This window comes from Athene cunicularia, assembly GCF_003259725.1.
Source record: "Athene cunicularia isolate RWA chromosome 7 unlocalized genomic scaffold, athCun1 chr7_part1, whole genome shotgun sequence".
Taxonomy (NCBI): domain Eukaryota; kingdom Metazoa; phylum Chordata; class Aves; order Strigiformes; family Strigidae; genus Athene; species Athene cunicularia.
In genome coordinates, this window is record NW_020799107.1 from 6260653 (window position 1) to 6274968 (window position 14316).

The window sequence follows — 14316 nt, forward strand, 5'->3', positions numbered from 1 at the left end:
GTGTCTGTTGTCCTCTTTCTATTCAGTCCACGTAGGTAGGTTTGTACAGCTTTTTAGAAGCTGGAATTTTTAAATTTATGAAGGATACCATTAACCTTTTATATCTTGCAGCAGTTTTCTTTCTTATCTATGGATCAGTCTTGTGTAGTTTATTAGTAGGAAGAATTACAGTTGCTTTAAGTGTGATGTTAGCAAACAAACAGTGGGAAGGAGCAAAGCCAGTTAGACTGAGGGTAGTATTTGTCATCTCTGGGAACAAAGTTCCTGAAGCTGAGTGAGGATGTGCATAGTGTTTTCAGATGTCTGCTTCCTTGTGAATGATCTATGTGTAAGGGCTTGTGTAGAACATTTTTTTTTTGTGTAGAACATTTTTTTTGTAGAACATTTTTGCTTTTAGCAAGCATTTCAGAGAGCTGATTTAGAGGAGGAAAAACATCTGTTGCTAGGAAAACTCAGGAGTGTATGTGGAAGTAGTGTTGGAATTCAGACAACAAATTTAGGAAGTCAACCGTGGCAGGTTTCTTGTCTCCTGTATAACAGCAACCACACTGGAATTTAACAGGCCACAAATATATGTTGTCTATTAAGCTGTTTTCTTAGTTTGTAATTCTTTTAGTAGTGAAAGTTATATAATGTATGGCAAGGACAGCAAATTGAAATATCTGACACAATTCAGACAAACCCATACATATAGTTTATTAAAATTTTGTAAATTTGAAGTGTGCATTGTTTAATCTTTTGACACCTATTTACAGTATAATGATGACCTTTGAAATTGTGTAAAGACTTTAAAGTGTGTACAGAATAGATCTTCTGTGGCACGTGTTGCTTGCTGTTGTAAGAATATCAAAGCCACTTTAATATTTAACTGATACTTTGGATGTTGCTGAATTAATTTTCGTTATAAATTCCTCTTGTAGTATTACAGATATTATATTTTAATAATTTAGTAATTTTGTGGGAAAATAGCAAATGTGAGACTTTTGGTATTAGAGTAGTATGTCATGATGGTCATGTACTGCTGGTAGGAGTTTTAGAAACTTACAATAATGACTCTTTTGTTTTTTTTCTTGGCTACCGTTTCTTTTTCAGGTATGTAAAACTTCACTGAGTTTCTCTCCTTTTTTCCCCTGTAGTTGCATGTGATGTTTAACTCCTTTTTTCTCTCCCTACCTGAACTTAGTTTGGAAATACTATTAGAAGTTACATGTCTCATGATATATGCAGCACTTTGCACACTAGTAAAATCTAATAAGTACTTGTTAAGTTGTTTGTGAGTTATTAGAATATTCACCATCCAGTAGAAGGTATGCTGCCTAGAGTAACAGATGATCGTAATATTCTCTTGGATGTAGGTAATAGTATAATAGTTCACTTAAATGTAACATATGTTAGAATTTAAAGAGTAATTTGTTCATATGTATTTTTTCTCTCTTTTTATTACACTGCTTTCCCAGCAAGGACAAGTTTGGAAGGTTTGCAAAGCTTTTCACCTTCCCTTTGCCCGCTTGCCCGCTTTCAGAATCGGTCTCATACTCCATGACTTCTGTCTCTACAGTCCACAACTCGGTCATAGAAATCAATGTGGAAAAGTTATTAAATGAGCTGTCATTCGAGTTCACTATGTTGCGTACAAACGCCTAGCATGTAATTCAGTTTTGCATGAGACACGAAACTCCTTTGCAAATCCCTACAAGGACTATAAAACTAAATGAATATTTGAGAGAAAATACAGTTTGAGCACAAATTTTGTCATGTAAGTAACGCTGCTTTTAGTATGTTTCTCCAAACTAAATGACATAGCATGGCTCGCTAGTCAGAGTAGTTGAGAAGTCATAGTGTGTCTGTCTGACAGCATGCACTGTAGCTGGCAAAAGTAGGTGCTTCGGCAGTCGCTTGTCCACAGAAGCTGTTCTGGTATGTCTAAGTTAAGAGACCTGACACTTAGTTGCGACTCCTGTTCACATAAAAATTTAATGAAATTTCTTGATTGCTGCTTTTAAAGCACAGCCTATGCTACTGTAGGAGTAAAGAAAATGAGCAAAACTTGAGTTCTTATTTAAGTAAATAGGATACTTTAGGCAAGTACTGGTGGCTTTATTGTGGGGTGGAAAATTGTCTTGCAGTTAACAATTTGAAGAAAAATTAAATGCAGATTGGTGGTGGGGCTTTTAGTTTTGTTTCACAAAGCATAGTTTAATCATTTAATATGCCCAGCACTGTCCTCCACAGATGATTACATGATTGAGTTTTCTAACAGTTTGTTAACTCCAGATGAATACAACACTACCTCAAACCAGGAATAGCATTAAAAGGAAACATTTTTTTTTCTCCTTCTTTTAGGATTGAGTTTTTTTCCTCACTGCTGTTCTGTACTAACTGCTTTGATACTTCCCATGCATCTTTTCCAGTAGAAGAGCATCTCTGTACTGTTTCCCATTGCATATTTCAGCTGTGACAGTCCCTGCACTTTGCCTTTCATTTTATCACCTGCTCACTAAAACCAAAATAAACAAAAAAAGAATCTTCCTAGTTTGTCTTCAGATTTGCAATTATCACTTAGCTTTAGATGGATGATTGTGTTTTTACTTCATTTTTTATTGTATTTTTTTATAGGCATGTGGTGACCCTAAAGCCAAACCATCCTATCTTATTGACAAAAACCTGGAATCTGCTGTCAAATTCATAGTCAGGAAGTTTCCAGCAGTAGAAACACGCAACAACAATGTAAGTAACCAAATGACTATATAAGTATTTTTCTCAATACCCTTCAGCACTTGTTGCTCAAATCTGTGAGGTTTTATGTGTTCTTACAAAGCATCTGATGCTGACAGTTGCAGTTGGAATATAGTTGTTGATTCATATGTCTGACAGGATAACTTTAAGAAGAACTGTCTCCAAACAGAGAATATTATACCATGTTTCTGGCTTGGTCTTGTTAGGGTAGACACTTTCTCGTTTTCTTTTTGCCTACTCTGTTCCATTCTTTTTCCAAGAATTGTCAATGGGAGGTAATCCTTGAAAAAATCATGCCTTGGATAGGAGAAATTCTTGATGATCAGACTGATTGCAGAAAATGGTAATTGCATAACTATTTGATTTGAGACCTGACCAGCAGATCAAGAAAAGATTGTAAAGTGAGAAAATGTGTTTGTACTTTATAAGTGCTTGTACCTTATGGGTGCCCTTGCCTATGGGGCCACTCACTGTGGGAATAAAGAATGCTTTAGTATGTAAGGCAAAACCTTGTTAAGTACAAAAATATGGAAATATAAATGTTTCCTCTTAAGATATAGTGAGTTCAGTTGCAGTAGGAAATTATTTTTCACCTGAGTGATCCAGTATTGCTAAATTTGACTTTGTGGCCTTTAAGAGATAATTACAATTATTGGATTACAGGTAGGTGTTTTGGCAGGTGATGTACACTTGTGTCTCTGTTTCAATTTGAAAGTCAAGGGAAAGATTTTTGGTTTACCTGCTTATATTCCTTTCAAAAGGAGGAAGGTGGAGGTAGGTGTTGGGTTTGCATGTTCCCTGCATGCTACTTGCATGTGTGCTTCAGAAGTTAAGGCTTGCTTTAAGCATTCAGGTTTCTGCAGAATGGTAGTGGTAATAGCAGTGGGAATAATTAGTTTCTTTTCCGGTGCTGTCTAAAATTTCTATGTAATGTCTCCTGTAATGCCAATGGAGGAAAAAAAAAAAAAGGAAAAAAAAACAAAATGTTCCCTTATGGAGGAAATAATTTCAGTAACGATGTACTTTCTCACTTTAAAACTTGCACATGTTTTGTATTGAATACTGCTCATCTTTGTATTAATTGTGTTAGTAACAAATATGGTAAATTATTTATTAAACATATGTAAAAATAGTAAACCCTTTAAACCATGTTTGGTAAATGCTTCTGTATTTGCTAAACTTCAGTGCCAGATCTACTATTGAAAGATTATGTACATAGAATTTTTTTAATGCGCTTGCATGTATGCTCTGTATGTCTTCCTGTAGTTGACTGAATTTGAAGCTTAACTAATGATAGATATTTAAGGATTTGGTGCTGTGAAGTTTATGGAAAGAGATCAAAGCTAACTTGATATATTTTGACAATCAGTTTCTAAACTAGGATGTGCTCATAATGTTTTGTTATTGCCTTGTATTTGTTTACCATGTGCTAGGCAGACCTGTGTTTATTAAGCACAGTTATCGAAAGTCTACCCTCCTTATGAATGAGCACAGTTTAAAGTAGGGATTGTGAGTTCTGTTAATAGGCAGCTGGGGTTTCCCTCCCTGCGGTCAGAGCCAGCAACAGTTTGCTTGTCTTAGTTTCACAGATGTTTTCCTCTAGTGTTGTATCTCAGAAAAGAAAACTTTACCTGTAACAGGTAACTAATGAGACAAAAGCCATGTGCAGAGAAAGTTCTAGTTTGATATAAGTTTTTGTTTATAAACGTGTCTAGCTCCTGGTCAGGAGGATGTTCCTCTCCTTGTTCTTACTTTGTCTCCCTCCTCCTGCTGGCCTACAGCCAGCTCACCATGTATTAGGAGGGCACACCAGTAGGTTTCTTCAGTAGGGAAACGGGTGATCGGAGATTTGAAAGGGCAAGAAGCTTGTTGGAACAGGGACACATTGGAGAGCAAATACTTGAGAAATCATAACCTGTGCTTCTTCCTTGCAGTGAAAATTCCAGGACAGCCTTTCATGTAGGGGTTTTGGATTTTTTATGTTCAACTGCAACAGCTGCCATTGTTTAGCAGTGTGTATCAGTAGAGTTAGTACCTATTGACATGTCAGTAGGTGATGCTGGCAAACAAGCTTGCATTCACTTAGAGAATAGGTAGTGCCTGCTTTGTCTGCTTGATTTTTCTTTTTTAATCTATTTTTAGCTGTTCATTTGGTTTTTTCTCAGATACCATCATTTACAGTTTTGTTTCTCAGGTGAAGAACATATTTTATTGAAAAGTATGAGCAGTGTCTCCTGTAATCAGATGATCTTGAAAAGCCTCTATTTGTATTCTTTTGAAATAATTGACTGTTATGTTTGCTGTTGATAGCTTTTACATCTTTATTCACAAAAAATACAGCTCGTGATTTTGTTCCTCGTTCAGTGTTTGATACGCTGAGTCAGACTAGAGCGATGTCTGACAATCGCTGTTTTTCAATATTGTACCAAGATTGAAAGTTTATGAGCAGTACAAACAATTAAGTGCTTGATGAATCCTTGCTGAGCAGGCTGAAAAATAAAATGGAGTAGTTCATCTTCTAAAGGATCGATGATAAATAAATCTGGACCTCATCAGTTCACAACTCTCTCCTGTTGTCTGAGGGCAGTCCCTGTGATCTCCCACACTTTCCCTTTCTTCTCCAATACCATAGTGAATCATATAACCTTGAAAATGTGCAGTTTGAAGTCTCGGCTCTTAAATCAATTGTGAATGATGTTGCCCAGCAGTGTTGTATTGCTTAATAATGTATGAAATACCTGCAAAGCAGGGAATGTATGTAAACAAAAAAATCGAAGGATTGAGAAAGTGAGAAACAAACATTTTAGTCCTATTTGAAAAAGAAACTATATAATGATAAAAAGTACCTATTTTCCATGTTTGGGAAGTGTTAGTATTTATTTTAACTTGATTAGAGCTTTGTTTTGAAAAAGGCTTCTAAGCTGGAGAAGCCTTCGCAAAAGCTTTATAGCACCATTGTTCTTGGCCAGGTCTGTGATCTTATTATGCTAGAATTGACTCAGGGTAACATTTATTTTTACTGAATTTCCTTGCCTAGCTTCAGAAGAAAAGTTCCAAAGGCATGCAGAAGCAGACTGATTTTTCCTAAGGTCTTTTAGACCTCATATAAGGTGTACCAGCAAGACTCTCACCAGAGAAATCAAAATATACCGAACTTCAAAGAAATGTAGCAGGACCTAAAAATTACTGTCTTCTCAGTCAATGCTAACATTTAATGCCATTGTAAAACTAGAATAAAATACTTCATGATGGGGAACTGGATGTGCAGGGACAAAATACGTAGATTTTGTGTAGATTGTGGGTAGGATCTGAAAAATCTGCTGCCTGATAGGTAAAGCTCTGTGTGTGATGGAGCTAGCCTTCTTTCTGCTTTCCAAAACACCACATATGGGAAGTAGTGAGAATATCTGCCTTCCTTCTTGAACATATGTTTTTCTTTTACTCAGATTGCTCCTCAGCAATTTCCTTGTAGAAAAACTTCCTATATTTTAAAATGTTTCCTGGAGGAGTTGAGGCTTAGTCATTGCTTAGCGGCGAGCAGACCAGCAAAACATCACTCAGAAGTTTGTAAGTGTATTGTTAGTGGGAGAAAGGTCTTGTGTTTTCCAGATACTGTTAATCTTCATCTTTCAGTAGCTATCTTCCCAGTATTGTTCACATCAATTCCATTGTGTTTTGTATTGACTATACATTCAATGTCTTGCTGATAGTATTTTGAGGGTTTATTTACCTGTTTTAACTGTAATAATCTTCTGCTGTATTGTGTCGGTGGGGACTGGAAATAAGGTCATAGGAGAGTAGAGTACAAGCAGTGTGAGCATTTCCCGCCTCCCTGGATTAGGACCTGGAGATATGAATTTGTTCACTTTTCATTGTATTTCATTTTTCTTCATAGCTGTGTTGGCTTTTTCCTGTTAGATCCCAGTATGTATGTTTGGTCTGCTTACTGTGTCTTTCACAGTTTCTCTTCATAGTGAGTTGGTTGCATAGCAAGTTTAGCTGGATGTGGGAGAGGTGGTATGGGCAGAGAGTGGCTGGACCTTCTTGGCCAGAGCTTTTTAGATGTGAATGCATGCTTTTATTGAATGCTTTCTTCTATAATAAAGTTATAGAAGTATACACTTTATAACCAACCTTGATTTGACATAGGTGCTTCCAATTATTAGTCTTTTTCAAAGTATTTAACCAAATGCAGATAATTATTTGCTTTTCAAAGTACTACTTTCAGCCCCTTCAGGGGGTACAGTGCCTAAAGGAAAATGTAATTTGTTTATTTGTTTCTAATGAACCTTTTAATATTGTAATTTTCACAGTGCTAGTGAAGATAATATAGGAATTTGTTTCTGAGGAAAAATAACTTTGGGGAGGCAGCCATGCTGCCTCATGTGGTAATTCTTTTTCACTAAGAAAGTTAAAGTCATTTATTTTTGAGGAAATTGTATGGTAATTAACACATATGGCAGCTGGCTTCTTAAGAGTAATATTATTTTCCAGCTTTCTGGAATGTTGTATCTCTTGTGCGGGAGGGACACTTGGTTTTTCAAGTAACTTACTGATTTCTTAAGCAATAAAAATTCAGCTCCCCATATTCCTCCATAAAACTAACTGGCCTCCTGGACATGAAGACTAAAATCCTTCCCAAGTGAGAGGATGCTGTGCTTTTCTTGCACAGCCACCTGCTCTACTCTGCTACTGCTCAAGGAACTTAGAGTGGTGAAAAGACCACAAATGAGACTGATTTTCCAGAACTTGCTGAAGTAGTAGTTCACTTCGTGGGAGTTACTAGTGCATGAGTAAAGCCAGCCCAATGAGTAACTAGTTTCTGTTCAGCTTTGTATGAGCAGTTGGGATTTCCTATGCTTGAGAACAGGGTATACTAATGATAGTTTATTTCTGCAAAATATCTGCAAATAATAAAATTCTTATCTACATTGTTACTAAAAAATCATTCAGAATTGAAATTGCTCCACTAATGCTGTGTGCTCATACAACCGTACCTACTGTTCTGATTTTGTATGCAGTAGCATGTCTGATGTCTTCAGTTGTTGCCTGCAGAAGACTGACCTCGCAGCTTAAAATTACTTATGTTATAATATAATCAAATAGCATGTAAATTTTTCAGCCTAACAGTCACTTGCAAGTGAGCATTTTTTCACAGCAATTACAAAAGGTAATGTGAAATCCTGAAATCTCTAATATGTTTCACCAAACAGAACTATCATAATGTAATTCACATATTTTCAATATCGTAACTGCTGTCAGCAGTGAAGTTTATATTCATGGCTTAACCCTTGATTGTGCATGAATTTGAGATGGAGTAGCATTCAAATGCCATTTAATTTTTATCATTATTTGTAATAAATCATTGCAGTATGCTGCTGTCTTATCAGTCCATATGAGTCACTTGCCAAGGTAAACCAGTCATGTGCTCACTCTTGTTGCTTAATAGTGTATGCAGTACCTGCAGAGGAGTGCATGTGTGTAATACTTAAACCTGTTTGCTTCAGCCATTAAAACTCTCTTTTAATTTGATGATTGATAACTTAAGAGCTTGGCCATTAAAAAACAAAGAAACAAAAAAAAGTCATACCTAAGCCATACTTTAGTTAGGTAGTGTTACTGAGATGGCATTCCAAAGTTAGTTTTCATGCTCTTTAAATGAATAGTTCTTTCATAATTTCATGACATAAATGTAAATATGCAGGAAGTTAGTTACGCATGTCCAAAATATTTTTATGTATACAGTAGCACAGACAAGACTTTTATTCTGTAAGTGGTTGTCTCAGGGATGTCAAGACCTGTGGCCCAAAGCTTGTATGATACGATAATATGTAATGAACCCAGTGGAGGAATTACTGTATGAATTTATGTAAAAGAAGGTGAGAGAATGGGAAAACTGTTCCTTATGACTGCCAGGTAGATCAGTTTTTAAAGAGAAGCTTCACTGCTCCGCCATTATTCATAATGTGGTCAGCCCCAGGGACAGTAACAGTCATGGAGGATCATGGGTGGCTGTTTTCTTTTCAAAAGAGTTAGTGCTAGAAACGTTATAACAAACCAAAAATAGATCTTGCAACAGAAATACATTAGTTAGTAAATATATTAAATATTCCATTACATCTTCTTATATTCAGCGTGTCATTTCAGAGGCTTCTTTTAACTGGAAATAAGAAAACCAAGGATGCATCCATCATTCTACAGTTAGTTTACAGAATTTAAAACTTATTTTATTAATTTGATTAGATCCTTCTCTTGCTGTCCCCACCATTCTGCTATGAAATTTGTAGATGCAGAAATTTGTCCAAATGAGTTGAATTTTAAAAACCTTCATCTAAAGACTCTACACGTGGCAAGAATAGTGAGCATAATAAAATAGTAAGAGTACTGACAGTGATTATTTACCCTTATCTCCTGAATTTGAACAGTCAGAATTGGGTAATACAAGTTTTTTGGGGCCTGTATTCCAGCTAGAAAGATGAAGTTGATGGTGTTTTCGTTGAGGATATTGTAATGTCTGTGGTGCTGGTTTGTAGAAAACAAATACAAGTGTTTAATGATCATACTTGCAGGGAAAATACCACACTCATATCAGGAGAAAGTTCCCCTACCTACTGTCTATTCCTGGATGATGAAATAAGATATTTATTCACATACTGCTACCAGTGAAATGAATATGGTAAAATAGTTACAGAACTACAGTTATCCTCTGGTTTTCCACACATAAAACTCTGAACAACCTTTTCTAGTTGTCTTGTATTTTTCTTGTGCCTTCATATTAAATTTGTATTTATTCACATTGTTAATGTGTCGCTATCTGTGTCATCACTCTCTTGTCTCTCAGCTGTTGTGCTCATTCAAGCTTTAAGTGAGAATGTCTTGTGCTTTCTGATTTTTTTCGCTTCTTTTAATGCACTTTTCATGTACTTTCTTTGTCTACATAATCAGTTGTATAAAGATTTTTGGGGGTTAATATGAAGACAGAAAGGCACAAGGCAACTTGGTGAAGATCAGTTCCTTCTCTTGTAGGTAACATACTTGTCAAAGTGTCAGCTTCACTTTCTGCTATTTAAAACCCCAATTTAGAAGTAATAATTCAGTTATGATTGATGATACAGTATTTTGTTAATAGACAAAATAAATTATTTCAGATATTTCAGTTTTATGATCTTGCTATATTATGTTAAAATTTCTACATCTTTTCATACATCTTAAATCCAATTCATCTTGTTCAACAAAAACACTGTTGTCCTTGTTAGTATAATTTGTACTTCAAATTTTTAAAGAATAAATAAAATGCTTATGTTTATCCAATCAACAAGGCATGGTTAGCTGTAGTGAAAAGAATCTTTTTATGCTAGTAATGTTTTAAGAGTTATTTCTTCAGCTTATCCTATTTTAAATCTTTTGTTGAATATTGGAAACAGAAATGTTTGCTGATAAATGGAATTGCAGACTAAGGAAAAAAACCTCAAACCAAATACAAAATGATACAGCACCAGTTATTCCTAAACAGCTGTTAGGAAATTGGTAATGGAAAGTTTTGTTGCAGTGGGTGTGGAAAGAGCTACACCCACATTCCTGAGTGATAAAAATGCAAATAAACATCCAAGACCCTACATGCTGTAAGCTGTACTTCAGACATCACTGCTCAGGCTGTGCTGTACGAATTGAACTGTTTGCACCAATCTGATTTAACAGTGATTACAGTTGAGAATTTGTTTTACTTTAATATTAATATTTTAAATATAAGTTTGCTGACACCTTCAACACTCAGAGCTCAAAAAGTGATCACCGTAGCTCTGTATGACAGTTTTGGCATCATTTAAGTATAAATACTTCTGCGAATACAGGTAACTAGTTAACAGTGCACAGCAGTGATTCCTTAGTTCTTGGTTGAGTGTAATGAATACCTTCCTCTACTCTCTTATTCAACGTACGGCTTCATAGAATTTCTGAAAAAAGATTATTTCTTTTACAAGCACACTTCCCAGCACCCTCTCCCTTTTTGCCATATCTCTCCCCTTTGTGTGTTGTCACACAGATGCATTGTGGCTTTGAAATTGTCATGTTCCCCAGAAGTGGATGCTCAGTTGCTATGTGTTACAAACACGTGTTGTGTACAACAACCTATAATCTTGATAGTCTCCCTTAGTATTGTACCTTGTTTGGTGCGAGTTAGGATTGCAGTAGGGAAAAGTTGTTAAGGCATATGTGCAGCTGTAGTGGAAGTTTTGGTTTAGTAGTCTTTCTGCATTAGAATTATTCTTATTTCTGAACAATAGAATGTAGTCTGTTCTTGAAAAATTGTGAAACAGGTCTTCAAATTCATCCAATTCATGCTTGTGTTAGTTGCACAGAAACAAGCCCTATTTCTGCTTGGTGTTTTAAAAAAGCTGGTAAGAAATAGTTTAAAAAACAGAGTAAGGGTGAAGATTAAAACAAAGCATCTTCGGTGATGAACGTTCATTGTGTAATAACAGTTGACTGTCAAAGCAGCCCTGAAAATACAAAGTGCTCCTTCCTCTGGGGATGTCCCCAGGTGTTCTGGAGCTGTGCAGACCTGCAGGAGCTCCAAGCTCTGCATGTGATGGTGCTGGATGCTTTGTCCTCCTAGCACAAGGCAGTTTAAGTAGTGTGCTGGGCAAGGTAGTAGCAAACTCATACGAGGATCAAAATACAATTAATAGAATTTACATTTTAAGGCAGATTTTTATACAGTACCAGTTTTAAATGGAAGTAACCTATTTCCTAGTGCATGAGATTGTCAGAAGTTATAAAATATAAACACACGTACTTGCACCCATTTTTCATTTAAGTCCCAGCTGACAACTATGTGAAAGGAACTTAAATATTATATAGGGCAGTCATTCAAACCCAGGCCTTCAAAGTTTAAATCCTTTGCACTGATTTAAGAGTAGGTAGGAGTATTTTATAATAGAGCCATTCCAGTTTGCTCATATCTCTATGTATGCCTGTCTTCCTTGTCTATAATGGAAGTCCTGTGGCTCAAGACTTCTAAAAATCAGAATTGCTGCTTAAAATTCAGGTGAAAGAAGCAAAAATTATCTTACATACGATACGCAGTAGTGGTCCAGGCAGTCTTATTTTTTTTAATTTAGAGGCATTTTAGTGCTTCACATAAAACTGAGAACACAGAGCACAGCTTTATAAAGAGAGGGAGATGAAGTGTATTAAGTTCTAACCTCTCATGAAAATAAACGTAACCAACTTGAAACAATTTGTTTAATCTTTTTTATAATAGATAGCTCTTGCTGAGAAGAAAATCCTGTTTAACTTGATTAGTCTTTAATTTAAAACCTTGCAGCTTTTTGGAGGGCACTTTTTCATACCGAGTGTTATGACTGTTTTAATTCAATTCATACATCAGGAAGGAGACTTAATTCATAGCTGGATATTGCAAATTAAATAATTAGATTCTTGCAGTGCTGTGAGACTAATACACAGATAAACAGAACGGCTGTTCAGTAACAGCTGCTTTTTTTGTGTTCTTAATTGTAATTAAGTTATTGGTCTGGTTCCTCCAGAAAACTTTGAAAAATATGAAAATGAAATTATATTTCGTTGTCTGTTAAAAAAAATCCATGTGAACTATTTTATGCCTTTGTATTCACATTTGCCTCTTCCATTTTATCCACCAGTGTCTAATGCTAGTGTTTTGCTTCTTTTTTGTTTCTTTATTTTGTTGCTTTTGTTTGAATGTATTATTGTGTTTATATGGAACTGGTCAAAGAACCGTTACTGTATTTTATGTTTGTATCTACATTTTATTTTGCATGCTTAACGTGGCTTTGCCTGGATATTCTTTTTGGTAAGTTCAGAATTTACAAGCATAATGTTTTTCTGTAGTAAAGTTTGTAACCTGCCACCTTATTTTCTTCCACCTCAAGTAACGTCTTTTTTTTTTTTTTTTTTTTTTTTTTTTTGTCTTACTGATATGTGCTACTGTACTGTTCTGCTTTTGCTAATTATACATATGATAACACTGTTTTCCTAACTTCCCATTTTCATCTTTAGCTGAGCTAAACAATATGACTTTGGTACTAATGTGTACTAATATGACTTTTATCTTCAAAGTATAGTTGGCAGCTGTTAAAACGGTCTCTTCTGAGAACTGTGTATATTTGAGACACACAGAACCTCAGTCTTAGAAAATCATGTCAAGGCTTCTTTGCATAGCCTGGTGGTTACTCTGCACTTCACAGGTATTATTTTTCAGCAGTCTTCTCTATATCTTCTAAGAACAGTGTGCATGTTTATGTTTCTCTTATAGCAACAGCTTGCTCAGCTCCAGAAAGAAAAATCAGAGATTCTGAAGAACCTGGCATTATACTACTTCACGTTTGTTGATGTTATGGAATTTAAGGTAAGGAATTACAAATTTCTTAGTTCTGTCACATTAGGTTTCTGTCTGTTTATGAAATAACACTATATAATGAAATAGCTGAACATGTAGCTCTTGTTAAAAAAAAAATCTCAATCACTAGGCATAGTAAAGTGATTTACTTCCATCTTTTTAAACTAAAGTTAATCCTTTGTTTTTCAAGGACCATGTTTGTGAGCTGCTGAACACTATTGATGTTTGCCAAGTCTTCTTTGATATTGTAAGTTTCTTGATTTAAGCTTTCAAATGCCACTTAAAAATTATTCTAATCAGAGTCCTGTGTGGAGAATTAGAAGGACTTGTTTATGTTAGCCCAAGAGACATTGTATCTCTAGTTATAAATGCAAGAAGAATAAAGACACTGTAATCCTCAGATCTCTAATTTATTATAATAGATTGTAATCAAGGAGATAGACCATTTTAAACAGGCTACTGATTTACAGTAGTAACAGCACTATCTGTTACCAGACATACAGATCTTTATGTAATTTTTGCTTTATTGCATGTGCAAGTTTTTAGGGTTTACTGTCATCTGTATGTTTAAACCATGTGAGACTCTCAAGACAGGAATGTTACAGGTGTGCACCTAAGCTATATGAGGATGTCACTTCTGGTCTTGGCTAAAACAAATACTAAAGTAGCTAAAGGTGTTAGATTAAAAAAAGTCCGCACAACTAAACCCAAAACCACCACAACTAAACACTGAAAAAGCCAAAAACAAAACTTCAGACACCTTTTCATCTTGATTTCAGCTTGCTTTCTTAATGTTCATAATGTCACATTGCTAGTTTTCCTCATCATTCTAAATTTGCCCGACAAGTTCATAGTATGAAAGAGAAGCAGGTATATGTCTTATAGAATGATATTACCAGGCCACTGGTTATGTGCTAGCTTTTTACATTACAGAGTCTTATTAAAATGTAATTCATAGTAACATCCAAGAAAAGTTTTCCTATCTTGTCAGCTAACCTATGACACTTAAGCCTGGAAAGATATATTTGCATGCTTGCTTTCATGATTTCAGACAGTTCTGGGGATTTGAGTAAGTTAAGATTTTACAAAGTCTGTATGCAACCAGAAAAAAATCCTTGTTCAAGACAATCCATTGTATTTTTTAAAATGCTGAAAAATGGTGGAAAGGTAAGGAAAAAAGTTTTATGCTTGTTTCTAAGAGTTTT

At 35.3% G+C, this 14316-nt stretch overlaps 1 protein-coding gene across 3 annotated transcripts in view; it reads left to right on the plus strand.

Annotated features, from left to right (window-relative positions):
• The first annotated feature begins 1382 nt into the window (after positions 1–1382).
• Positions 1383–14316, plus strand: part of NCKAP1 (NCK associated protein 1) — a 48864-nt gene continuing 35930 nt past the window's right edge. Inside the window, exons 1-4 of one of the 3 annotated variants that reach the window (XM_026852405.1) lie at positions 1383–1475; positions 2617–2727; positions 13028–13120; positions 13302–13358. In XM_026852405.1, coding sequence (XP_026708206.1) covers positions 1419–1475; positions 2617–2727; positions 13028–13120; positions 13302–13358 — 318 coding nt within the window. In that variant the 5' untranslated portion in view covers positions 1383–1418. The other 2 variants (XM_026852406.1, XM_026852407.1) reach the window with 2 other exon arrangements.